Below are 24,281 nucleotides of genomic sequence, written 5' to 3'. Positions count from 1 at the left end.
TAATTTGATTCTTGGAATAGATCCTGATCATGTCTCTAGGCAGAGAGAACCCTTATCAGGCATTTAGCATTGTGGCTCCAAACATGCCCATATGTCAGATTTATCCAGATGCGCTGTTTTCTGAAATCATAAAGAGAAGGCAAGCAGTACATTAAATTATTCCTACAGTAGACAGACGGTTGATAGCATGGAATTTATTATAAATATATATTTAATAAATGCTGTGTTTATTATTATAAACACAAATCTAGGTGAAATCTAAGGCATAAAGTCTTCCTGAAAGGTGTGGCCGTTGAGGATTCTGGGATCAGACTTTTCCCTTCATTCCATACAGACACCCCATTGAAATACCTGAGATTAAATGGGCTTAAGTCTGAGTTTAACATATTGCAGATGTGTATATATATTAAGAACATTGAATGCATTGTACTCTAAAATGCTATTTTACTTATGGTATTTTTTCAGCACTTATGATTACTGGCAATAATAAAAGAGACTATCCCACAAAGTGCACTAAGATCATATGACATACAGAGGACACTGTCATCTACTTCATGATTTAATATCTGTGACACTTAGGTAATTCACGGTCTCTGGACATCCAAGATCATATCAACTATGCAAAGTGTCAAGCCACTCAGTGCATAAAATTGACCAATTCTGGGAGTAAAGGTCTTTAACCAGCTCTGCTGAAGTCAATAGAAAACCTCCTGTGCCAGCTGCCAGGGAAATTGGATAAAGTCCATATTTCATTAATTTTGCCTTAAAAGAGAAGACAACATGCTGTTTAGAGATTCTACCTGTACTCCATGACCTGTTCACTGACAGTATGATCCACAAAACACTGGGCTTCAAGAGTTTGTTGCCAGTTCTTCTTCAACTATTCATCTCATACAGGAGGTGAGAGGAGTTGCTGTGCCACAGAGCTGGGGCTGAACCACCTTGCTGTCTTTGTTCTGCACATCTCCATCTCCTCTGTGACTCTCATCTAAGGGATATTTTCCTTAGGGACACTTTCCTGGCCTGTAGGAGACCTTTTCCATCCTGTACTGGACTGCAGCACAGAAATGCTAGCATGTCAGTCAGAACGTCCATCCAGTTGAACCCATCTGGTTTAACCACTTAGTAGAGACCTGGATGATACACAACTGGGGCGATATATAGCTATAAAATACTGGCTCCCTCTTCTAAACAGTAATGAGAAAACTCTTTCAAATACATTTATGATAGCAAGACACACACACAAATAACTGGCTCAGGAAAAAAATTAATAATCTAAAATTTTTACTGAGAAGTGAGAATACATGAGAATATACCCAAGGCCCAAGTCATTTGTAGTGGTGTTTTTACTGGCAAAACTTGGCATCACTCCAACACCATACCAGGTTTTCATGCCATAATGATTAAACTAATACTATCTATAATCAGCCCACCAAATGATGTGCAACAGCAGGAGATACACCTTAGCCTCAAGTGCTGGTGAGTGAACTCTACTGAGTTCAGACAGAGGCACCATAAAATCCTAACCATGAAATTGTGGAAGTAAAGGGCAGCTTGCCCATGACTTCCACAAAGCCAGACTGCATCCACTTAGGGAGAACTGCAACACAATTGTGATAACCTCTTGCTGTCCAGATTCTTTCCAGATTATCTTTGGCTATACATCATGCGTCTCTTTACCATACATTAAAAGGAGCATATTGCAGGGAATTGCAGGGATGTCACTGTCTTTTAGTATAAGAAAAAAAATTCCTGGGACCTAAAAATAAATGTTCATCTAGTCAAGAATGGATTTCAATCAAATGTTTACCTTTTTTTTCCTGCCTTTTCTGCTGAGGAAGTACTTTAAGCCTGGGACAATCATATTAGTAAAGGTTTAAGAACAATAAGATTTTCATTGCAACTTAACAGCAAATAACACGGATGCAAATCAACAAATAAGGTCTTCTTTTCATTTGTGCAGGAGCAGAATGTGCCCCCCAACACACAGACATCACTCCACAAATCAGTGGCCGCTCTGCCTGTGTTAGGGCTGCCTGCCTTGCAGCAGGTAACACACACAAATACTAGCAAAGGTAGAAAAGTCATTGTTCACTATTTGAGAACTCTGTTCCATGATATACCAGAATAATAATGGACAATAATAAGTGAGAGCCCTCAGCTCTCTTCTTTGGCTGAATAGGTCTAGCTGAGTCAGAAAAGACCAATTTTTCCAATGTGTACTTTTGTTAAGTCAATAGAGAGACTCTTATAGAGTGGTAACGTGAGCTGAGTAATGTGTGCAGGTTCTGGGGCTTTATTGTGTCCCTGCTATGTTAATTAGTATTAGGAACATGATGGATTGGCAACACATGTATTTTCTGAGTCTTAAACCAGCCCTGAGAGTTTAGCACTCCATTAGTTACACATCACAGGAACCCAGGGATGTTTACTTTAAAACGTATCACTTACAAGAATGAAAATGCTAATTCATTCTTGATAGGAGCTGTGGGGAACACCCACCCAAGACTCAGGTTCTGCTGGACAATGTGCCAGCCCAGCCCAGGGTCACCCTGGGAATCTCACATCAAAACTTTCTCTGAAGCACCTCTCCAGGGAATGAGAGATGGAGTAGCACCAGCCTGGACAAGCAGATGTTTTCTCTCCATGACCTATCTGGTAGAGAAGATAGGAGCTGGGAGTTTGGTGAGAGGTGTGTAAGACACATGTCTCAGTGCAATTCCTCCACAGAAGAGAAGGCAGAAAAGTAGACAGGGCTGTTGCCTTCCCCTGGCTCTGACAGACCTCTCTCCCCAAGAAATGCTACCATACCAGCATACCAGCCAGCAAGACAACTTTTCTCTCTGCAATCTGGAGGTGCAAATCAGCATGGAGGGGATGAAATCCCAGAAGAGCCTCAGACCTTCTCAAAGAGCCAAGGAAAAATCATAGCAACAGATGCTGAATGCAATTTTTCCATAGCCAAAACCAACAAAATGATCCTTCTATGCACCAAATAACATAAAACCCTTAGCTCTGTTCCCTGATGATGTGCCTCCCTGCAAAAATTATGTGACGTTTCCTGCCCTTCAGTAGTGTGGGAGAAGGTCACTTACCCACATAATTCTTCCAATGAAGCACTGGTACCTCCAGAAGACAACATCTGCTCTGTTTCCTCTTTTTGCTCAGTCTTTCTCATTACCGGGCAACCTCTGGAGTCTCAGGAACAGCTGTCTTCCTTGCACATACCTTTATTCCCCATCCCAACCTCCCTCAGCTCAAACCTCGAGTGACAGGCTAATATTTGTTTTCTTACTATTAATATTAAAAATACCATCACAGAAATCTGCAAGTATGGCAACATAAACAAACAAACAAACAAATAAATAAAATACGTCTTCACCTTCTAGCAAATCAGTCAATAGCCACCAACTTCACAGCAATTCTTTAGTGCTGATTTTGGCAAATGTCCTAAAACAACTCTGTGTTCTGAATGTATGCATGGGATTACCCTTCATCATCCCAGTTATGGTGGATAGCAATTAATAATTAGCAGAGTGGGGTCTGGTAGAGTCATGGACCTGAGGCTCGCCTCATCCTTCTCATTGGTTTTTCAGCATGGCTGACACCAGCTAGAAACCAACGACTTGTGCAGCCAAGTCTGCAAACAGTAGTAATTGTAGTTGTAGTGAGCTGAGTTGGCTTTGTGTGTTAAAGAGTATGTGTTGCAAACCCCAGAAGTGTGAACCCAAATGGATGATTACAATCAGAAAAGAAGCATCAAAACCACTTCCACATTGTCACTGAATTATTTTTACTCTACAGACCATGATTTTATAGTCAGTTATGTCTGTGTAATCTGACAGAGACAATTTATGTTAAATATTCATTCCCATGAACTGGATTTTTTTGTGTCTTCCTGGCCATATATTCTAATCCATAGACAAAGCCACTTTCTCCTATGTTCAATTGTCTATAGATTAGAATATGTGGCCTAATGAGGCCAGCACATTTACAATTACCATGTGAAACTGGCATGGTCTTGGTGCTCTAGCCATACTGGCAGTCAAAAAGAAAAGTTACTTTAACTTGACAGCTAAAGGTGGCCACTCTGCATCTTGATGGATGCAAAAACATATTCAATATATTAATATTTCAATACATTATTTTAACCAACTTTTGGTGCAACCATACTCTATGGACTTCTGTGAGGCAATTCAAGATAATCAAGAAACAACAGCATCTAAAGAGATATTTTTGGGGGTCTGTGTCACATCCTTCAGTATATAATATGTCATCATAGCTTGCCTGCCATTCAGCTGTCAGACCATGTCAGCATCTGAGCAATAAAAAACATGCCCAGGACAAGCCAGATGTGCTGGTATAAACAACCAATTTGTTATTGTTGCAGAGAAGCCAGATCAGCATACGGCAAGGCACTTGTGCACTGCAGATCACTTTGCCACCTCCTAGTACACCAGACAAGAATGACCAAAATCAGGAGCGCAACAATCACCTCTCACAACTTGCTCTCAGGCAAAGCCATTCTTGCAGTTGGGCAAATGATCCTTCAGCTCTTTAATATTAGGAGTACAAACTTAATAACTTGCATTCTGAATTGAACCTTGCACACTGCAATCCTAAAACTTTACAACAGCCTCCGATCAATGCCAAAACACAAGCAGGCAAGTCCAATCATAATCCTTTGCAGGATGTTGTGCTCTGTAGTCATTTCCTGCTTCTCACATGTAAAGGTAACAGACACAGCTAAAGAGGCTGAAATGGGCTTTATGGCTTGGCACATCTCTAATAAAACAAGAGCCTTGATCATATGAAGAAAGGGACAGTTCTGGGATATAAATACTGCAGCACTTGGGAACTGCTGTGGCAAGCAGAACATCTGTTTATTACATTTTCCAGTGTTTTATTTTCAGTTGCCCATGACGAAGAATCAGAACTTTTACCAGTGCAAACCATGCTCAGCCATAAACACAGCACTATCCTTTTGAGGTATACCATGAGCATTATAAAGCAGCAGCTTTATTATAGGGAAGTCACAGACAATCAGAAATCAGGGCACAGGAAAGACAGTTTGAGAACAGGCCTCGTTTTATGAAGAAAGGATTTTACTTACAGGTAAGGGGATTTATTTTGTGTGAACAGAGATACTTTAGGGAGCATGAAGGAGAATTTTGAGAAAAGCTTCTTGTGGTAAAACAATCTACACTAGAGTTCTCCACAAAATCCCTACAATGATATTAACCTACTGGCACTCATCTCAGGGAATGTGTTTTGGTAACATAAACTTCACTCTGTGTTGTACGTTAGCTCAATATCACTACTGAATGAGAAAGAGGATGTGTTCCAAAAAATGTTATTGTTAATGGGAAAATCAGAAAACACCACACTCAGCAATGAAGTCCATAAGGAAATTCACTTGAGGCCACATCCAAGGTATTACTATCCTTGGTTTAGTCTTCATTTTATGTGCACCATTGAAAAGTGTTACATAGTGAACTCACTTCACTGTAATGAAATGCTATGTTATTAAATATACCCTTGATGGGTCTCTGGGTCAGCCAAGGACCTCAGAATGATGCAAACATAAAGCAAAGCAGTCACCAAATAAAATGAACATCCTAGTCAAGCTCAAAACAAACCAGACCAAGGTATCTCTATGCAAAAACCCCCACTGGTTGACTCTACTGAGAAGGAACCAAATGTAAGTTTAGAAAATGAGTTTATTTACAGAACTAACCACTTTCCAAAATCTTGCACACTGGAGACAGGCAGGCAACCATCTTCTCCACAGAAACTGTCTCACAAAACACTGGTGGCCTGAGCATCCACACAAAAAAAGATTTACAAAGGCAGCAAGACCAAAACAGACCACTGTTTCTTGTACTGCCTTTTTCCTAAGCATAAAGCAAAAGACCCCGAGCAAATAAAGTGAAAAGTGTTAGATATTACTGCCATCTCTCCCAACACTAAAGATTTGTTAAAGTGAATGATATTAATTGTGTCAATGTCGGGAAAATGTCCCAATGCATATGCTTCCCATATTGCAGAACGTTTACTGAACTGCCTGAATCTTTTTTTTTCCCCAGCATCTGGAGTTACTATTGGAATTAGCAGAAAAGTAATGGCAATGGGAAATTCCTATCCTGTTGAAGTGGAGAGCTTAGCTGGAGAGAGATGTACAAGAAATGTTGGTGACCTGCAGTTTTCACAGCTCCCTGCCTCCTGACAGGCCAATCCCTACATTTATTCCAGACACAGAGACAGTTAAAAGTACAGCAAATCAAACCCACACATCCTGTCCCTCATTCAGATTTGAGACCTTAGCATTGTCAAATAGCAAGGCAGTTAGGATATTTTTTAGGTAAAGGGGATGAAATTCATCCTATCAGCCTTTCAGGAGGACTGCTTCATAGACAGGACATAATAGGGACTGTTTGGCATGAAAAGAAAGATAGCCTAGATAAATCTTCCAGTAGGTACAACAGACATTACCACAGGCACTTTGTTTTGACTGCAAAATATTTGTCATTTGAGAATGTGAAACAAGCTGCTGCATCTGACCTAGTCCTACTTTCCAAGGAGACTTAGAGTTCATCTTGTGATACAGCACACCAAAATAATCTAGTATGGACTATAGCCAAGAGAGATCAAGATAGTAAGTAGCAAAAAAGAGGCCTGAGATGTCCAAGACAGAGGTAACTGGGAAAAGGTTTACATCTTCACATCAAAAAGCAGCTAGCAGGTAGTAGTCCAGCACAGACAACCTCAGTTAAAAGGGCATACACATCATCCACATCTATATTAACATTGCTGAACATCTCTGGACTGACCAGACACTAATTAACTTTATCCCACTGACATCATTCAGCTGCCTAGTAGCAAGAAAAATGTAAAATTTTGGTTACATACTGAGGAAAAGAATAAGTCTCTTGAATGATAAAGGAGAAAGGCAGTGCCAAATATCTTGAAACCCCAATATACTAGATGAACCAAAGGTTTGTCATATTGCTTTGTCCTAGTTTCAGCTGGGATAGAGTTAATTTTCTTCTCAGGAGTTGGTACAGTGCTCTGGTTTGGATTTAGTAGGAGAATAGTGATAACACACTGATGTTCAAGTTATTTCTCAGGAGTGCTTAGTGTAAGTAAGGGACTTTTCAGATTCCTGTGCTCTGCCATCGAGCAGAGACACAAGAATATGGGAGAGAGCATAGCTGGGACAGGTGACCCAAACTGGCCAAGGGGATATTCCACACCATAGAACAACTTCATGCTCAGTATATAAATGGGGGATAGTCGTCCAGGAGGAGATGATCACTGCTGGGGGACAGGTTGGGTATTGGTCAGTGGGTGGTGAGCAACTGTACCATGCATCAATTTTTCTCTTTGGTTTTATTCCTCTCTCCCCCTGTCCTTTTCATTGCAAGTGTTGTTATTGTTTTTACCATCATTGTTGGCAGTGATAGTAGTTTAGTTTAGTTTGAATTTTTGAACCGTTCTCATGTTAACACTCAAGGTTCACTTTTTTAATCCAGTTTTTCTTGCTATCTGGGGTCTGGGGGCTGAGCAAGTGCCTGCATGCTCCTTAAGTGATGGTGGGGTTAAACCACGACAGCCTTCCTCAAGCATTCCTCCTTCATTTGTTGGGCCCACTTCCACAGTCAAACAGGATAATAGAAATACGTTTGACATCTTCGACTTTCTGTGAGAGAGGAGGTCAAAGAGAAGCTGTTTGTGCATATAAGCATCCAAGGCATATGGGAACTCCCACTGCACCGTGGGAGCTACATGCTGCCCAGGAGTGGGCAGGGGCTGCAAAGAAGCCGGTGCCAGCCACGGTGCCTGCCCTCTTGTCTTCAGGTTTGAAAAAACAGCCCCAAGGGGGAGGGAGTCCTGGTGACACCCGCCGTGCCACCCACTCCTCGCCACACTGAGCTGACCCCTTAAGCAGAGCGCAAACTGACCCCTGGCCGAGCTGCCAGAGCCACGCAGAATCAGGGAGGAACAGACCCTTCCTTCTTCAATATAACGTCACCCGGCCATAACACCACACAGCCACAAGGTCACCGGGCCACAATGCCACCCCCGGGCCATAACAAGCCCCGGCAGCAGCGGCACTGCCGGGCGCGCCCGTCGGGGCGGCGGCGGCCGCGGCGGTGCTGTGACCGCGCTGTCACTAGGTGGGGCCATCGGCTGGAGGGAGGAGCGCCGCGTCTCAGGGCCGAGCTCTCTTCTCCTCCCGCCCCAAGTTAGTGGCCGCTCCTTAGCCCTTACAAATCCATCCAGTACTTGGCTGAAATATAGCCAGACCGCCTTACTTTGTGTGAGGACAAGGCCATGCTTTTGATGTCCACGTCACGTTGTGCAAGAAAGCATTTACTTTAGGTATTTGTTTTAATAATATATGTTACGTGGTCTGAGTAATATATGTTACAGTCATTTGCAACTGACTTTTTCCTCCTCTAACATCTACTCAGGGATGAATTCAAACACAGTTGAAATTCCAGACATTTGGAAGGGAAAAATATAACCTATTTCCCAAGGAACTCTTAAATATCTTGTACACACAGTTCTCATTTTTGCCTGAACTTGCAATTGCACTTTTCCAGTTTAAGGAGGAGAAGGGAACCATGGGCTGAATGACTGCAGTCACCAGTTCTTCAGCATCAGTGGTTATTTGGGGTACTGGTGAAATAAAAAAGTGATTTGAGTTCTTTCAGGCAGCAATTTAATCCTCTTCAGATGAATTAAAACCCGGTCACAGTAACTAGCTGACCTGCACTTTCAGGCCTCAGAAAGTGTGCAAAAACACTGGAGGAGTGGTGCTGCAGAGGAGGTGAGGGGTCAGAGTAGAGCCGCTAGGAGCAGGATGGTGGTGATTGTACTGCCTTTCACCACACCCACCACCGCAGTTACTTCTCCTATTGCCAGAACAAGAGAACAGCAGAGAAAAATTAAAAACTGTTAAAACAACAGAGAGCAGTGATGGCCATATCAGGAAATACATGAGCACCAAACAATAATTCAACAAGCAGAGTGTTTACTTGAGTTCTTCTATGTCAGAAAATAAACCAATCACCTGGGAATTAGGCATAGCTTTGCATACACATACACCATGCAAGTCTGCTAAATACTCATGCGGTGAACTTTCTGGGAGAGGAGGGAGGCATGAGGACAGCACAGGGAGACCAGCTCTGAGCAGCTCCTGGCTCTGGTGTAGATCACTCTGTTCCCTTTTCAAGGCAACAGAAATGTGGGCATAAAGTCTGATAGCTCCGGCTTGAGCCTGGGAAAGACCCACTCCCCAGAAGGCATTGAAGGTCAGAAATTATTCTTTCCTTCCCTCCCTTCCCCTCCCTCCCTCCCTCCCTTCCTCCCTCCCTCCTCATGTGTTCCAAAGTTCTGCAAAGCAACCCCAAATCCAGCCCAATTCCCAGTTGTTTGCAAGGGCTGTAGTGATTGATGCCTGTACTGTGCTCACCAACATAGGTGAGAATAGCAGAAAGAGATATGTGTGGGTAAGTGAAACTAATGCTCTCTTCCCTTTGGAGCCTCAGAAAACCTATCACTTTTGTTTTGTTAAATTTTTGAGAAAAATTAAAAATAAATTAACCATACCACCCTTTTTCTGAAAATTAGTTATTTGGCGATAATGGAGATAAAAGAAGCAAAATACATGTGGCCAAATATTCCTTTTGTTTATATCTCTGCAGATCATTAGAAAAAAAGAGAAATTACAGGAGAAAGAGCAAGGAAGAAAATTCATAACTTACATGTAACTGACCATAACTGTATTAATGACTAAGCCACACAGTCTAAAATGTAGTAACTGGGCTGTGAGTTGGGTTAAATCTATGGAAGGGTATTAAAATCTCCTGAATAGGATTTTGCAGTAAGGATGGAGCCATGTAGAATAGCTTTCTGTAGTCTAGGAACATTTCTCTTGTGATCATGTTGCTTTTTATACATAGAATATGTAGCCACACCAGACATTAAGCCTTGTCCTTATTTTACTAGAGAAAAAGGCACGTTCAAGGTAACAACCAACTGGTTTCTGTTGCTAGGAAAGTTGCTAACTGTACAGTGTGAACAGCTGCAAGCACCCTTCAGGAGCCTGTTCCTAGTGAGTGAGTCAGAAGATCAATAAGCAGAGGCAGAGAAACTTAAATTTTTATTACAATGCTCCCTCAGGTACAATGGCCTGTCAGGATTGCTTCTGCATCCCTTGTCACATGAGTCATTTAGCCCTCATAAATGATAAAAACATCTAGATTTGACAAATAGCACAGAAGTATTTCTGAGTATTTCAATTTCTCCTTTATGTTTTTCTGTGTAGGATGAATTTTATCTCTCACTCTTCCAGGTTTATACTCACCATGGCAAGAAGGAATGTCAGCAATGTGCAGAGGGATCAGGCTCCAAAGAAAGATGTTTCCAAAAGTGGGTTTGAGCTTTGCTGTGTGCAACAAAGCAGGAAAGCTTCTATCAGTTACCGCAAGCACCTTCACAACATGGTGGTGTCACACTCCTCCCTTCACTCTGCCTTTCTCCCATTGACATGGGCCCGCTCCTGAGGGGCTGCAGCCCCCAAGCTGAGGTCATACTGCTGGCCTAAGTGCCACAGTCTGCTCACCCTCCCCAGAGACAGGAGACCAGCTCCTCCTGAGCCTGCACACCACCCTGAGCCACACAAGTCCTAGAAGAATGAATAGATTTCATTGTGTCTTAAATTCTGCTTTCTCACTCTTCGTCAAACTTTTGCTGATTCATGTATTCATTGCCTTGAGGGGAAAAAAATAAAAAGGCAATTAGTACAATTTTGTCACAAGATTTCTGGTTTTATCTAGGTGTTACAGAGGAGAAAGTTGGAATGTATAAAGTCCATAAACTCAGAAGAGGAAGGAGGAAAGAACCCAAACAGTATTTACCTCAGGTCTCACAACTTTTAGCCATTTTATGGCAGTTGTTTGCTCAGGACTATCTAAGTATAATCCTGAGGTTTTCAGGAAAACTCTTGCTGAAGGCAGTCACAGTTCAGACATTGAAAAGCTGTAGCCTCTCTCTCACAGAGAAAACATCAGAAAGGGAATCTTACCATACACAATCTGGTAAACACTATGTTCTGCTCTCTTATTTACAGAACACTTAAACTCTTTGAGAATTTTCAGATAAAAACAATTAAATCCTTGTAGCAGTTATCTTTATCTCATGGAGGGGGAAAATTCTTCCTTGGGTTATAGGGCAGAGCAAGGATATAACCCTGCAAAATTCCCCCCTATCTGTCGGCTTAATCTTCTGCACAGATTGCAAAGAGATAAAGTAGCAAACCACACTCCTAAATTGCTGTAAATATTTTCTTTCTGTTGCAGCTTCAGGAGAGCCCAGTCTCTGGCAGCAGGACTCTTTAAAGTACCTCTCCCTCTGTAGAGGCCAAATCTTTCTGTACATGTGATTCTCTGGATCCATCCTCCACATGATTTGCTTCCTGATAGTGATCTAAGGGTTGGATTCTCCACTTACGGTCAGGTTTCGGCCTGTCCACAGGCATGCTTAGTGAATAGCTGTGGCTGTGGCTCTCAAGCACTGCTGCTAATGTGGAAATTAATGAAATTAATCTCTAGTGAGGGACACAACCATCAACCAAGATTCCTGTTGTAGCATGTTTGCAACACAGAGTCATGCATGCAATCTGTGACAGTGCAGAAATGCTGCAGGGAGCACATTAACAAAACATCCTTTAGGGTAAAGAGGCTTGTCTTTGTTATCTTCCAGTGGCAGACTAGTGCAAGAATGTTAAATACTGTATTAAGTTAGTTTTTATACGGAAGGGAGAAGAATGATGCGTCAAAGTTAAGTGTCCACTAAAATTGAAGTTTAGATAGTATGCATTCAGAAATAATTTTATTTTCCAGTAATGACAATATGCAATATCACGTAAGAAATGGAATTGAAGAATTGATCTTATTCTTCAAATACAGGATAGCTTCAATATTAAAATTAACATATAAATTTAGCATCAATCTTATTTCCCCACTCAGTCTGCTGAGTAAATGCACATAAAGAATGAATCACTGAAACAGTATACTGAGAGAATCAAAGTCATTTTTCAAAGTTGTCAGCACAAATGTCAGGTGAGCCTGTTCACCAAGCATACAACAAATGTTGCAGAGGTGGCCCTTCAGACCCATAATGAGGACAAGTCAGGGACCCCCAGGAAAGCAGCACAACACCAGCAAGGACAAGGCAAGGGATTGTTTGGCGCAGGACATCCCCATTGTGCTGTGCTTACCCCTGCTGTCCCTCTGACTATTCCCTTATCTACAGGTATGAGAGATACCAGAGAACATGAGCACCGCATTAGAGCTCGCCATGGCATTCCTTTGAGGGAGAAACTATTAATGTTACATCGTTTTTGGCCTTAACCACCTTGTCATAGCTAGAGGTCAGCTAGCAGGGGTTTGGCAATGTGCCTCTGGGGCAGCAGCCAGCCTCTGCAGAGCCCACTGCACTGGTGTCTGGTGGGCCTGAGACCTGGACAAGCAGAGCCACGAGCAGAGAGAGCTTCCTGTGACATTGCCCAGAGAGCTGACAATGAAATCACCTCTCTGTCAGGAGAAAAAACAGTCTTGGGGCACCCCAAAGAGGCTCCTGAGTGGCTGCTCAGACAGGAGCGGGAGCTGTGCAGAGGGCACAGGGCTGAATGTCCCTTGCTCCAAGAAAGACACAGCTGCACTAGCACCCAAAAAAGACCTCAAAAAAAACCCCAACAACGCGTTGGATTCTGAGATCCAACAGAGACTTCACCAGGCTCAAGGCATCCTTCTTGATACTTTAATTTTTGTTGTTGTTGTTGTTGGTTTTTTATCCTCGAGGAGCTTCTGAGCATCAATGCTTCCAGCTTCAACCCTCTTCATCCCAATGTACTCTCTTCCTCAGCGTTTGCTCTTGCTCCGACGCGGAGATACCCCTGTTTGCCACAAGATGGAGCCAGGAAACGCAAGTTCTAGGTGGTGCACCGGCCGATCTTCTCCCGGGTCCCGGAGTCGTGGGGATCCCGGGACGCTGCACCGCCACGGGAGCTCCGCGGGCTCCGGACCAGTCCCGCTGCCGCCAGCTGCGGTGACACGGCTGTCACCGGCCTCGGGGAAAGCACAGCCGGAGCCATGGGGAGGACTGCCAGCTCTGGGGTGGCCACTGCCGGCCCGGACTTGATGGGGCTCCAGCAGGAAAAGGGTTCCCTCTCCCCGCGGCTGCCCTTGCTGGGATGGTGGAATTGGGTGGGCAGCACCCACCAGCACAGCAGAGGTCTGAGGAACAGGTCCCAACACTGTGTCGGCAGAAAAAGATTCCTGCCAACATGCCAAGAGATCCTTAAAAATTTTATCTGCCTGTAGTGCCAGCCTGGACAATACAACTGGATGAACAAAGCAATTTCTCAAAGATATCATTGCAGGCCAGTACATATTTTTGGGGAAAAAAAAAAAAAAAAAAAAACCCTGTATAGCTAAAATATTGTGTGGTCGAACAAAAATTACTGTTCAAAATTAAAATTTGCATTTCTTGTTTGAACAGGGATACATTTGCTTTATTTAAGGAAAAAAATATTTGTCGATTGAGTCAAAAGTTATTTTATAACACTGCAGACAAGGATCATTTTAATTTGTTTCCTTTTTCAGAAAACTGCTTGTCAAAAGAGATAGAATTTTAAAAATCATACCGTCAAATCTGCATTTTTCACCACAAGTGTGATAATAGTAAATTCCATGTAAGCCAAGGGCCACCTTTCTTTGAAAGACGTGTCCCAGTTCCAAGATGCCAAAATTCACTTCTCTGAAAACCCACAGACCACAGAGGGCATGAGCTCTTGCAGGTATCACAGTTTGGTCTTTCTGCTGAAGATGATTCATCATCTGTAGCAAAACAAATACACAAAAAACCAAGCAAAACAAACAAAAAAACTCCACTGAGATTTCATTCAATGTACAGTGATGCCTAAGATTTCTGCAGGAAGGAAATCTGCTCAAAACTGGAGCTCCTGGGCCTGTCTGCTCTTATCTAGCCTTTGACAATTTCTCTACGGTGTTGGAGCACAATGTTTAACTACCTCCTGCCTTTCTGTTCACGAGATCTATTTTGCATATTACTTTTTTCTCTGGAGTGGCTGTAAGATGAATTTGTTTATAAGTGCCATGTGAATGCAGGCAAATCTGTCAGTACACAACTGAAACCATGCATTCAGGAAAGCTCCGGATGCTTTCAGATTTACACTTCCGTAAGGGAATATTTTTTTCCTCCCTTCCCCTGCTTTTATGTCTTTGCTCTGTAGCATAACCAATAAAATGCTTTTCTGAACAGGTTGGAAAGTTATTCAAGATAAAGTATCTTTCAGTTAATTTATCCCCTAAGGAAAATAAAGTCATTATCTTATTCTCCTTTTTGTGCGTATTCAGGACCTTTATAAAATGAAAGATTTACTGTGTGCACAAGACGTACAGAACATGAAATGCCAAATGAGAACACAGGCATTCGTATCAACAGTGACACCAGATAACATGCCTGATACATTTATACAACAGTTTTAAAGCCCATCTGCTTAAGAGTCCAACTTCAGGGTGGCCTCACCTTTTTTTTTTTTTTGAGGTGTGGGACTAATCCCTACACCTGAAAGACCAGAGAGTCATTTCATCTGCATTCAGAGGTGTGTTTTGTAAAAGTCAATTGTCAAGCATATGCAGTCACTTGTGAACAGTTGAAAAAAAGACACTAAAAGCTTAACAAACTTCTAAGTGGACATTAAACTTAGTGGCATTCCTCATCAGAAGCAATTCCTAATGTTACTCAGACACACATAAGATATGCAGTGTAATCAATGCATGCAATCATGCAATAAATTTTTCAAACCATTACTTTTCTAGATTTAGGGAAGCTGCCATTCGGCTAAACACTATTTTAAAGAAATGCCCGCTATTACATCCTATTTCCTTTTTGTACTACTTCTACAGTATAGGAAAAAAAGACGCTTCTGAAGTATTTGGAGAGCCTTTTGTTTTCTGCTTTCTGTGATTGTAGCAAGCTCTGCTTTACTCAGCTGAGCTTGGAAATATCTGCAGTACAAATGCAAGAGACCTCAGCTTCCCTGATGAGAACTTCTGCCTAATCTCAGTTGCAAGTTACAAGGCAGGGAAGCAAAACCCAAACTTGGAAAAAGAGGTTTCCTCTGACTGCAGCTGCTGGGGCTGGACGTTTTAACCCTGGCTGAGAACTAATCAGCTCTCTATCTTCAGAATGTTATTTGCCCAGTATAAATGACATAAACCAAGATCATCATCTTAGTTTATTTTTCTAGAGTCCTTAGCATGCTACATTAACCTGACAATGCTTAATCTGGTGTTCATTTCACAATACACTTCATGCAATTCACAGCTGTAATTGGTTTTACACTGACATTACACATTTCGACCTAGCCATGGGAAAAGAATAACTCTTAATAATATTTCTCTGAAAAGTGTCCAAGCTCAAACAGCACAGAAGCAGCTCATGTTAGTTGCATGTGTGTATTTCTTTCTTCTGCCTTTTCTTTCATTGCAAGGATGATCACTGGCATAAGATTATAAGGTCCTTGTTTTAGTCCATTTGCAATTGAACTACATTTGCTTGATTTCTTATGTCCTGAGGAGTTCTCAATTATAAAACAGCATTCAAGTATTCTAGTTTAACATCCCCATTTTTCTGAGTTAAGGAACAAAGTAGACCTTGGGCTTCTATTTCCATTATGAGTCTTCTAGAGTCCCATAAGTGGTAGCCATAAAGTCTTCCTTTGTAACACACACTCAGCACTAAAGCCAGAGTATTGCTATTTGGCATTATCCAGTGAAGTGCAAGAAATTAAATAAGTTATGTCTTTATTGCTATAGTACAATACCAAGCAAAGTCACTTTTTAATACAATTGCAAGAGTTTTGTAGAGTACGTATCCCTCCTCTTAGGGGCCAGGAGTTCAGCTGCACTGTGAGCATCGCTTAGCTGTCACATGTCAAATGTCAGTCTAAGAAGATGTGTTGAGTATTCTTGAGTCTGAAGAATCAGACCTTTCCTCATATTCATCCTCTGTGTAAATTGGTTGCTTAGACACAATAGGACATCCATCATCAGGAATCGAGATCCTAGGATCTTCTGACGAGCGGGAAGGAAGGACGGGTGAGCTTCGGAAAACACTGGCTGAGTTGCTAGAGAAAGGACTGACGTACTGGGACCGCAACTGGTACTGCTGCTGCAGCGTCATGGTGTTCCACAGGGTGACATCGTTGGGCAGGAATGGGCTGGACTGGTTTCTTGCCAAAGTGTTCCTCAGCATCAGCGGGTAGCGTGGTGGCTGAGGGAAAGGGTGCTGCAAAGGTACAGCCAGAGGATTTGGCACAACATTACTGGAATCAGCAGAGAACCTCAGTGTGTCAGGAACCCTAAATGCTGAGCCCACAGACCACTTGGAAGATGAAATAGGATAGGAACTCAATGTGTGTTCAAAAATATGCCCGTTGGAAGGCAAAACAAGACTTTCAGATTCTGCAGAAGTTCTCTCTCCGCTGGCCACTGAAGACCGACTAGACAGGAGAACCTCTACAGCACTCACCAGATCACCGCCACACCCCTTCAGGATCAACTCTAGAACAGTTGGCTTTTGGTTAGGGAAGATCTTTTTCAAGACTTCAAGTGGAGGTCTGTTTGCTTTCAAACTGAATGGTAGGGAAACTGTCCCAGAAGGACCTTCTATCAGGAGGTGGTTCTGCTCTGGGTGGTACTTGGGGCTATCTGGACGGTTCTCTGTGCTCCCACCATTTTTCTGAACTGCAAAACCAACCTCATCCACTGAAACAATTTCAGGGCTTTCAGGGTTGAAGCAACTTTTGGCTTTAGTCATGTCTGGGGAACTCCTTTGGTCTGTGTCTTTGTCACTGTAGGTCTCAGTACTGTCTGCTCCACTCGCATCACCCAACCGCTCCTCATTCATGTCTGCAAAGAGAAGTCAGAGAAGTTAACAGAAAACTGAGGCCAAAAGCTTTTACAGAGATTTGAGGATGCTGTCTTCTTAAAGTGAACAGACCAGGATTCTAAGGGGAAAAAAGTGCTTTTTTTCAGAGGTCCTTCCAAAATTAAGGTATCTTTGCAACATCTCATGAGAATAAAACTGCAAAAGAATAATGTGGCCTGATCTAGGTGTACTCTGTCTCATTCTCTCATGTGCAAAGAAGCTGTAATCATTTTTCTGCTGCATCAAAAATGCTATATACATCCTTTCTCGCTGGTTACAAGGCAGCAACACACCACCAAGTTCTCAGAGGATCTTCAGCACTTTCACATCATGATTCCTCACTAGCACGATCTCATTGTGAGCTGAAGAGGGCACTTAGGAGATGAAAATTCCCTCTGCAGCTCCAACAGCATTGGTGGAACCATTCCATTATAAGTACAGGCTGAAGGTTTAAAAAGTCTTCAAATAAATAAATGCATCCTAGTTCTGGCTCAGAAGAAACTGGTTCCTCCCATAGAAATTGGCTCCTTCCACAGCAAGGATCACAGGTTTTCCTCTAAATCCTTAAGTGTGGCTGATGCCTTGTCCCATTCAAGCACATATTCTAGAAAATTCTGATTTGAAGGGGACGTCTGGAAGGCATTTGGTCCAACATCCTCTTCAAAGCAGGAGCAGCCTTAGACAAAGAGCAGGTTGCTTGTGTCCCTGCTCAGCTGAGTTTTAAATAATTCCAATGATGGGGACCCCACAAGCTCTCTTAGCAATCGTTCCAGGTATCTTGCTTTCTGTGTGCTAAACTAAGAAGGATGAGAGCTGAGTATGGAGCTGAAAACAAGTCCATTGACCATGCCATCTCCAGATGGACACTCAAAACTCTTTGGTAATGCCTGACCAGGGTATGGAATCCTTTGAAATAAGACTCCTTGTCAGCAAGAAGGGAAGAATGCTTGCTTATGCAAAAGGGGGTCAATATACTTGCTTGCGATTGTTCATGGTTATTTCCCAAGAACACAGTTCTGCTGGCTTTCCTCAAAGAGCGCAGTGATGATACTCTTGGGAAGCATCAATGCATGGGCACAGGATCATTTTCCAAACTGCAGCTGACAGAGTCTACTTTAACTGCACAGGGTAGTGCTTTGAATACACAAATGGGAAGGACTGTCTGCAAAAACCAATCCAACTCTTTCCTTGGTTTTCCAAGGCCCTGGCAAACACCCCAACTAGATAAAGTAGCTGTAAGAAGCAAGCAAGATTCCTGAAATGTGCTGATGATCCCACCTGCCCAGCTGAGATGGAACCAGTTAGAAGTGTGCAAGCACCTGAGCCTCAGTGCTCACCATCTCCTGCCTTCCTCTCACCACAGGAACAGGCAGAGCATCTCCTCATCCATTAGTGGGCTAAGTGAAATGTTTACCAGATCAGCATGAAAAAATACTATTAAAGCAATTTATCCACCAGATAGAAAGAAGTCGGGGTCTGAGCACGCCCGACTTGAGCAAGAAGCCAGTATGCTCACCACAATGGGAGTTTTAAAGAGGAGATCCTGGCAGAGCACAGGACAGTATGAGCATGGCAAAGGAAGGTTTTCCTCATGGGGATGGACGCACCTGGCAGAAATGATGGGCCATCCTACAGAGATTGGGATGCTGCTAATTTGGGCTGTGGAAGATAAGTGTGTAGCTGAGGAATACAGAAGCCCTTACAAAGACCTCACTCCTTTTAGCAGGGTAACCTGTTTGGGGAACTGGTTTTTACACCAGTTATGCTGTCTGTCTGGTGCAGAGAAGCAGCAGCTCTGCATGTTGTATATTACAGACACGGCTGTGTATGTTTCCTTTTTCTCACACACTCAGCGCATCAATCCTGCTTTAGCAGCCGAAGTAGAATGCGGGAATTGCTGCCGATAGCAAACTGGCACGTGCCTCCTTTTGAGGAGGTGCTAAGGCATTGGCACAGCTCATCCATTATTGAGAAAACCTGAGACTCACGCTACCTTTCCCTTCTAATCCCTTCACTGTGCATTTATTACAAATCTTGGTGAATGGACAATTTGTGCATTGAAGGCTTAGCGGGCAGTCTGAGGACATCCAACTACCCTGTCCCTGTCTTGACAGAGAGGCTGTTAAGGGAGATGATAGCCCTAATTTTCACATAAATAGATTGCACTGTGGTGACCAGTATTACCAAATGGACTGAATGCAAGGAGGACATATTGCAGAAATACCTCATGCTCACGTTTACAGTGTATCTTTATGGGAAAAAGTACTATTGGGGAGAAAAAAAAAAGTGTTTATTAAAAACAAACAAACACACACACACTCCCAGATCAGGTAAGATATATCTAATATATTCCCTGATCCTTACCAAATGTTATTTTCAAGATATTTCAGAACTGCTTAGTTTTCTGAACACTTAAAAATATCCTCATGAGGCTTGCCTAAAAAATTTTCTTACAATTCTGAGAACTTGTCCCACTGAATTTTGCATCTTTATCATCAGGAGACTGCACAGATGCCGGCTCTTAGCTTTTGCACAGAGATGGTCTCCTCGAACAGCACAGGTCATAGCGACGTATCTCACCGGGCTGTTAGACTCGCAGGAACAGACCCGGAAAACGAGATTTTGGTGATTTAAATCGAAGCTCTGCTATTAACACACGGAGAATTACCCTCTGTTGGCTACCACTGAGCATGAAGGCTGTTGTATTTTTCCCTCTGGCTTTTTGAGAGCATTTCTGGCTGCCGGTGTCAGGCGGCTCCATTCCCGGGCTGGGGCGGTGCGCGGTGTCACAGCCCGGGGCCCGAGCCTGTCGCACGGCAGCTCACCTGGCCGGCCCCGGGGCTTCCCTGTCTGCTAGGCTGTGCTTTAACTGCTTTTTCCCCATCGAAACACCCCTTGCCCGCTACGCTGAGCGCTCCGGGAGAACCAGGCGTGCTCCGGGGACTGTCCCCAACCCTCCATGGGAACCGCCGCGACCGGGATTTTCGTTTGTTTAAAACTGGCACAAAATAGACATCGTCAAATAAACAAAAATTTGTGAAGATACATTGTAAATGTCCCTACGTGGGCACTGAATTGTAGGCATATTGCATGCATGTATTAATTGCAAATGTTTGTATTTTCAGGTACAAAAATAATTTTATATTTAGAACGTACAACCTCCTGCTCTTCACCAAAGCTTCCCCCCCCCCCCCCCCCCCCCCGTAATTCGTAAGTTTCACATGAGGATGTTCTAGACTTCAAGAAAGAAATCTCATCCTCAGACATTTTTTACGTTCGTGGGTGTTTGGGTGTTGTATTTTATTCTGTGTGAGCTTCGACTTTTTGCTGTATTTTAGTGGTGCTGGTGTTTGGTTGGTTTGCTGCTTTTTTTTTTTTTTTTTTTTTTTTTTTGGTGGGGCTTGTTTTGCCGTTCTGTGGGGGTATTTTGGTTTTGGTTTGGGGGGGTGTTTCTTTGTGTGGTTCTGGGGTTGGGGTTTTTTTGGGGGGGGCGGGGGGAGAGGGTTGTTTTGTTGGGTTTTTTTCTGTGTCTGTGCGTGTGTTGGGTGTTTTTTTTTCCTCCCAACACCTTCTATTTGAAATTGTCTGCATTTAAGTACCTAGTTTGTGATTCCTGGGAAAACTAGGGAAACTGTTTTCCTACTGATATAAAAGATGGGGAGTATTCACCAAATAATACGTGTGCAGAGACACCAACCCAGATCTACAGAGATGCAATGCAAATACAGATACACGTGAAACAGAACAGTGGGAGAACTGTACATGCATTTACAGTAAAATACAAATTAATAAATAAAGCTGATACGAATTTGGCACGATATTTACCCCAGTTCTTCTTGATTATTTATACATTAACAATCGTGAGTAAAGTGTTGTAAAGGGGCCAAATAAAATTAAAATAGGTGAGAGGAAAAAGTTATTCTCCTCAAGTTAATAACTTGTCTGGAAAAGTTGGTCTAATATTTTGGAACCAAATTTGCTTCTTCGATATTCCCACCGCTGACTCCCTGTTAAAACACCTTGTTCTTTGATTGTTAGGACAGCTCTTTTCGCAACAGAGATTTTCTTTTATCTCAAAAGCACCTGCTGTTTTCCTTAGTCGTATTATTAGGAAAGACTGATACCACAACTGCACAAAAAGCTACGGCTACGTTTTTGGTGGGACCTTTTTTGTTTGCTTTGGATGAATTTTTTGGCTGGTGGGTTTGATTTTTTTTTTTACTTTTGCTGTCTGTCTGGAGGAGTGAGCTGTTTGTTAGTTTGATTTGGATTGTTGGGGTTTTCTTTTGGTATTGTTTTTGGTTTGGGGTTTTTTTTATTACTTTCACTTTAGACTTTCTTCCCTATATTCGAAGGTCTAAATACTCTGTAGGAGACTAATGACTGTTCTCAAACTAACACAGAGACAGCTGCGCTGCATTAAGAAGCTGGCTCTGAAAATATCAGACGACCGAATATAGCATTATATTGTTTACAAGTCTTGGTAACTACTACTAAGAGAAATGCAACATGCACTCATGTGGGCAAGGAAAGTTCGTGAGCATGGTATCAGGAGGAGGAATCATTCCAGGCCAGCAGAGGCAGATGCAACAGGGGTTGTTTCTAGAACAGAACTTCGGAACTGTCCCACCGAAATGGCTGATTGTAGCAGGAATCAAAGCAAACGGATCTGATTTTTCCAAACATCGGGAAATATCCCTTCGGCAGTGAAAAAACTTTTCACGAGAATAACGTCCTCGAGAAGGAAGGGGTCGCGTGTGTGTTTTAGAAACCGGGTAGACAGGAGGTTCATCCCCTGTTTTTACGGCAACTTTTACAGTTAATGGGGAGAGAGGAAAGAGAAAACCCTGCCGCTCAGAGCACGAGCACGCAGGATAGTTGGAAATAAACAAGCCTTGTGGTTAAACAGCGTCTGGTGGCAGGTGACAGGAGGAACCTCTAAGGAGAATATTTTTTGCTTTGCTCTCATGCATCCTCATGTTCACAAAAAGCTGGGGGAAAAACCGTCGGTGACAATCAGGGACCGGGGACCACGCGGGTGAGTTCTGTGTAACTAGAAAGGCTCCCCGGTGGTCCCGGGGTGCTCCGGTCCCCCTAGCCCGGCCTCACCGCGGGCGGGAACGGGGGCAGAGGCAGCGCCGAGGGCCTTGATTTATACAGATCTCCGTTATGTTTTGTTGTTTGTTTGTTTGTTTGTTTTTTCTCTCCGTAAAGCTGTTATCAGAAAGTGCTGACTGTCTGGCAAGGAAGAATTTCTCATCAATACACTTTGATTGTATTTTGCAAACAAAATGCCTGTTGCTTGGTAACATTTCACTTGAGCCTGACCTTCCCCAAAAGTTATTGCTATCAGATTCGATTTTACACTCTCCTCCCGTGATTACTGTAATCTTTTAAACCGGGAAGTCCATATATCAGGGTGAAGGAAAGTTGAGAGTGCAAGTTAATATCGTTCCTATCCGACAGATTTATATCGTGCTGGCGCATGGGAACTTTCATTTTCTCGAAGAAGCAAGGCGGGTTTTTCTCCTTCTCTCCCCACCTCCTCGGCCTTACCCCCCACCACCTCCACGCAGGGAGGCGGCCCCGGCCAAGCGCCGCCGCGGCTGCGGAGAGCGGAGAGGGTCCGCGCTGGCGGGAGGCTACGACTAGTGGGAAATTTGGGCAAACACCCCCATGCCCGGCCCTGGGGAGAGGCCGGCGGAACCGGGCCGCGATGCGGGGGACGGGGCTGCCGGAGGGCAGGCAGGCGGTGCCAAGGGCCGGAAAAGGGAAAGTGGGTCCCAAACCACCGGCATCCTCGCCACACTGTCGGAGTCAGCCGTGAAGCCGCCTCGGACCCCGTGTGCGTCTGCTCCGGTACTGGAGGAGCAGAGCGCCATGCCGGGGCCCTGGTGGACGCCTCCGTGGCCGGACTGGCTCCATAGCCCGCACGGGCCCGCGCAGGGGGAGCCCAGGGTTCGCCATTCCCCTCTCGGGGTACCGCGTAAAATTTAGTCACAGCTTGTCAGCGGAGCGCAATGGGCTGGCAGCGGCCTGCCTGCCGAGTATCCCTATCGTGGAAGACTGTCAGCTCCCGTTCAGACAACGGACGGAACGCGACAGCGGTTCCGGAGCGTTAGTTTTGCCTTCAGAAACGTGTATTACCGACAGGTCGCACTTACAAGGTGCCCATTGCAGGCGGTGGTTTCAGCACCCCCGACCTGTCGCAAACCGCCCCGGGGACAGGCCTGCGCAGGAGGACTGGGTTGTCCCGCTCATCCCCTGCCACCACCCGGCTTTCCCCGGTCGTCATAGCTCCGCAGAAGCCTTCCGGCTCCTGGCGCCGCTTTTGGTCCGAGGCTCTCTATGCAGGTCTTGTCTTGGACGACGTCCCACAGCCCGATGCCCGGGATGCGGGAAGCCGGGCACCGACTCCAGCCCGGGAGCGGGACCGGGAGCGGCAAAAAGACATACGGCTGTGATCCACGCGGGATGCGGCCCGTTCCCGGCCGGCCTGGGAAACGGGCCCAGAAGCGGCACGTCGGGGAGACGGTTGGCAGCGGCGACGTTCGCCGACCACTAGTCGCGGTGGAAGCGATTCTGGCTGGGGAGCGGGCCGGTCGCTGTGCGGTTCCATGCTTTTTAAGAGCGATAAAGTGCACCCGACGGAATTCCTGTCCATTCCCTTTCCACGGAGCCCGTCGGGAGAAAGGGAAAGCCTTCGCTTTTACTCGTTCTGGCCCCATCCCCTGAGCCCCGACCGCCGGGATCCCGGCCCTCCCCTTCCCTCCTGCCCCGGTACCGCGGTGCCCAGCCCGGCCCGGCCCGGCCTCACCTGCCTTGGGGAGCGGCCCCGGGAGCGCGGGAGGCGGCTCGGCGGCCCAGCGAAGGGCGGCGGCGGCGGCCAGCTCGGCGGGGGCCCGCGGCTGAGCGGCACACGGCGACGGCCCCGGTGGCGGGGTGGGGGGCTCGGCGTTGCCCGGCGGCCCGGGGAGGGAGCGCAGGGAGTCCGGGAGGAGGCTCTCCAGGCTTTCGTTGGCCTGCTGCCGGCGGAGCGCCACCTGCGCGGCCATCACCCGCTGCCTCTCGATGATGAGGATGCACTTCTCGCAGGTGCAGTCCTTGAAGCGGCAATAGCGCTTGTGGCCCTTCAGCCAGGACAGCACGCCGTGGTTGCGGCACCGGGCGCACTTCGGCGTCCGCTGCAGAGGAGCCCTCGGTGGCTGCGACACCGGGCCGCCCATGTAGAGGTACGGGGAGCCATAGCCGTTCAT

General features: G+C 44.7%; 1 protein-coding gene across 1 annotated transcript; it reads right to left on the bottom strand.

The window, feature by feature from the left end:
• Positions 1-16,041: 16,041 nt before the first annotated feature.
• DMRT3 (doublesex and mab-3 related transcription factor 3) lies at positions 16,042-24,281 on the bottom strand. The gene is made up of 2 exons (XM_069002297.1): positions 23,843-24,281; positions 16,042-17,006 (listed from the first exon to the last, which is right to left on the bottom strand). The coding sequence occupies exons 1-2, from the start codon at positions 24,279-24,281 to the stop codon at positions 16,042-16,044; spliced, it is 1,404 nt and encodes a 467-aa protein (XP_068858398.1).

The sequence above is a fragment of the Aphelocoma coerulescens genome (assembly GCF_041296385.1).
Source record: "Aphelocoma coerulescens isolate FSJ_1873_10779 chromosome Z unlocalized genomic scaffold, UR_Acoe_1.0 ChrZ, whole genome shotgun sequence".
In the NCBI taxonomy this organism is placed as follows: Eukaryota; Metazoa; Chordata; class Aves; order Passeriformes; family Corvidae; genus Aphelocoma; species Aphelocoma coerulescens.
This window is presented reverse-complemented; position numbering and strand designations above follow the sequence as displayed.

Coding starts and splice junctions, on each gene's coding strand:
- DMRT3 (XM_069002297.1), bottom strand. CDS start 24,281: ATGAACGGCTATGGCTCCCCGTACCTCTACATGGGCGGCCCGGTGTCG. Junction 17,007..23,842: donor GGGGCCGCTCCCCAAGGCAG/GTGAGGCCGGGC, acceptor TTCTCTTTGCAG/ACATGAATGAGGAGCGGTTG.